The 2,307-nt window shown below is 53.6% G+C and overlaps 1 protein-coding gene across 1 annotated transcript; it reads left to right on the top strand.

Moving 5' to 3' along the window:
* The first annotated feature begins 1,884 nt into the window (after nt 1-1,884).
* Nucleotides 1,885-2,307, top strand: LOC103642597 (uncharacterized). The gene has a single exon (XM_008665833.2). The coding sequence runs from the start codon at nt 1,885-1,887 to the stop codon at nt 2,305-2,307; it is 423 nt and encodes a 140-aa protein (XP_008664055.1).

Raw genomic sequence — 2,307 nt, forward strand, 5'->3', positions numbered from 1 at the left:
ATCTGAAGACACGTCAGGCGGCTGACGCCGTTTCACGCAACACAACACCCATTGGGACTCCAGTCAACAGCGCGAAGGATATGATTACACCCGCCGTCACATCACATTACTACTCGGAAGCAGCCGACTAAAACACTCAGCGTACCAAGCCGTCCCTTGCCCACACCCATTGGGGGGGACGCCCAGGAATTATCAGTATATTTTTCAAAACGGTCACATCCGTGCAGGGCACGCAGTGAATACCTCAAGACAAAAATGAGATATCAGTAAGGATCAGAGGAGAGCCAAAAATAGCCAGTGAAGTACAAAATATGGCCGACAGAAGCGACGTGAAGACTAGACAGAGAACGTCCATCAAATGTCCAATCAGTCGCAGAGCAAATAAATTACACTACCTAGCAAGATATGGATGGATTGTGAACTCAGCTGCAAAAGACAAAATACATGCTGACCTCTAAAGCATAATATTGGTGACATAATGCTGACCTCCAAAGCATAAGGCAGATGGCATCATGCTGATTTTTACAAGCAGAAAGGATAATCTTCAGCAAAAAGACACAAAAGGAAGACCTTCGAATGGATTGTCCTCAAAAATCCACTCGAAGGTCGGGGGCTACACCCATTGGGTGCACCTTCGGTGCACCCCATGGATCATCATTCCAAATAAAGATAGTGCCGACTTCTAAGGCATGGGACAAGGTTAAAGACAAAGCTGGCCTTCGACCAAAACACAGGAGTAAAGACGGAAATAATTCCTGGTGAAGACCTTCGAGTAGATTATCTTCTAAAATCTACTCGAAGCTCGGGGGCTACACTCATTGGGTGCACCTCCGGTGCACCCAATAAAGTTTAGGATTCCACAAAACAAAATGCCAACCTCTAAGGCACAAACCCGAAACAAAGCTTCGGTTTACGAGTGATCAAAGCGGGAGGAGACAGTAAGAAGTCGCTTTCTTCAAATCGCCTGCAAGCTGGACCTGAGATCTTTGGGCTGATTACCTCTAAATAAACCCAAAGATCAGGGGCTTGGGGGATAGATATCCCCCGGGTCCACTAAAAGAGTAAAAGACCTCACGAAAGGCCCAAGGGCCCAATAAATTGTAAGGTCATTCTTTCGTGGGCCTGGGAGAGACAACCAGCGAAACAGATCAACATAGGGCCGGATTGGTGCAAACCCGGACGGCTCACGACGTCGAGCGAGCGGCCACAACAGAGATCCGACCTTCCCGCGCTGGAGCCCCCATGCAACGGAGCCATGCGAGGATAAGTCGGCAGAGATAAACTCAAACAATTCACTATCTTTTAGCTACACGTTGTTATCAAATCCACGTGTATTGCCCCACGGTCGAGTATATAAGGCCTAGGGGGCACCCCTTCAGATCGATCGACCCTATCACTTAGCCACCCACTCGAACTCTCTGCATTCTCAATTCAGAGAACTCTCCTGTAACCTCATTCACCAAGCATACTCACCAGGACGTAGGGTGTTACGCATCTCTAAGCGGCCCGAACCTGTAAACATTATCCATTGTCCCTCGTGCATCTGGCACGAACCATTTTGCTACAGTCGTCGACACCGTCCTACTCCTAAAAACACCTTGAGGGGCAACCCCGGGTGTGCGATCGGACCCAAAACACCGACACCTTCCACGTTTGCGGTCGCCACGCTCTGGCACCGCTCGCCCCAGTCCTGCTCGCGATCCTTGCCTCCCCTGTCTATTTCCCTAGACGCGCAGAGCTGGGAGCGCCGATCCCCACCTCCAACCTCGCTCCCACTGTCCTCTGACTCGCCAGCTCCCCCGTCCTCCTCCATCATGCTGCGCGTTTGCAACTCCCAGTCCCACCTCCGGCGCGTCTGCCAGCCAGTAGTCAGTAGACTTGATCATGTCGTCGCGGAAGAATCACGAGCTGCCGGAGGGAGGAGCATGGGGAAGCGACGCCGGCCGCACGGCGGTGTGGGACACCGGGAGCTCCTTGTATGACTCATACAAGCTGGCCGCCGTGCGCCGGCTCCTCGACAAGCGCCTCCTCACCCTCCGCGACGCTGAAGAGACGAGGGGCAAGGGCAGGCAACTGGTGGTCATGCCGGTCGTCAGCAGCAGGAGGGTCCACCACAGGGGGAAGGCCACGCTAAGGGCGCTCTTCAGGGCGGTGGCCACCTGTGCGGCCCGGACGAGGCAGGCGCTGCCGCTCGCCTATGCCTACGCTGCTGGCATGGTCCATGACCACCAGGGTGGTTCCCCGGTCGAGCCGGAGGATCTACCGTCCCGTCCCACGGTCAACTTTGATGATCATCCCTATGTTTAG

This window comes from Zea mays, chromosome 10 (assembly GCF_902167145.1).
Source record: "Zea mays cultivar B73 chromosome 10, Zm-B73-REFERENCE-NAM-5.0, whole genome shotgun sequence".
NCBI lineage: Eukaryota > Viridiplantae > Streptophyta > Magnoliopsida > Poales > Poaceae > Zea > Zea mays.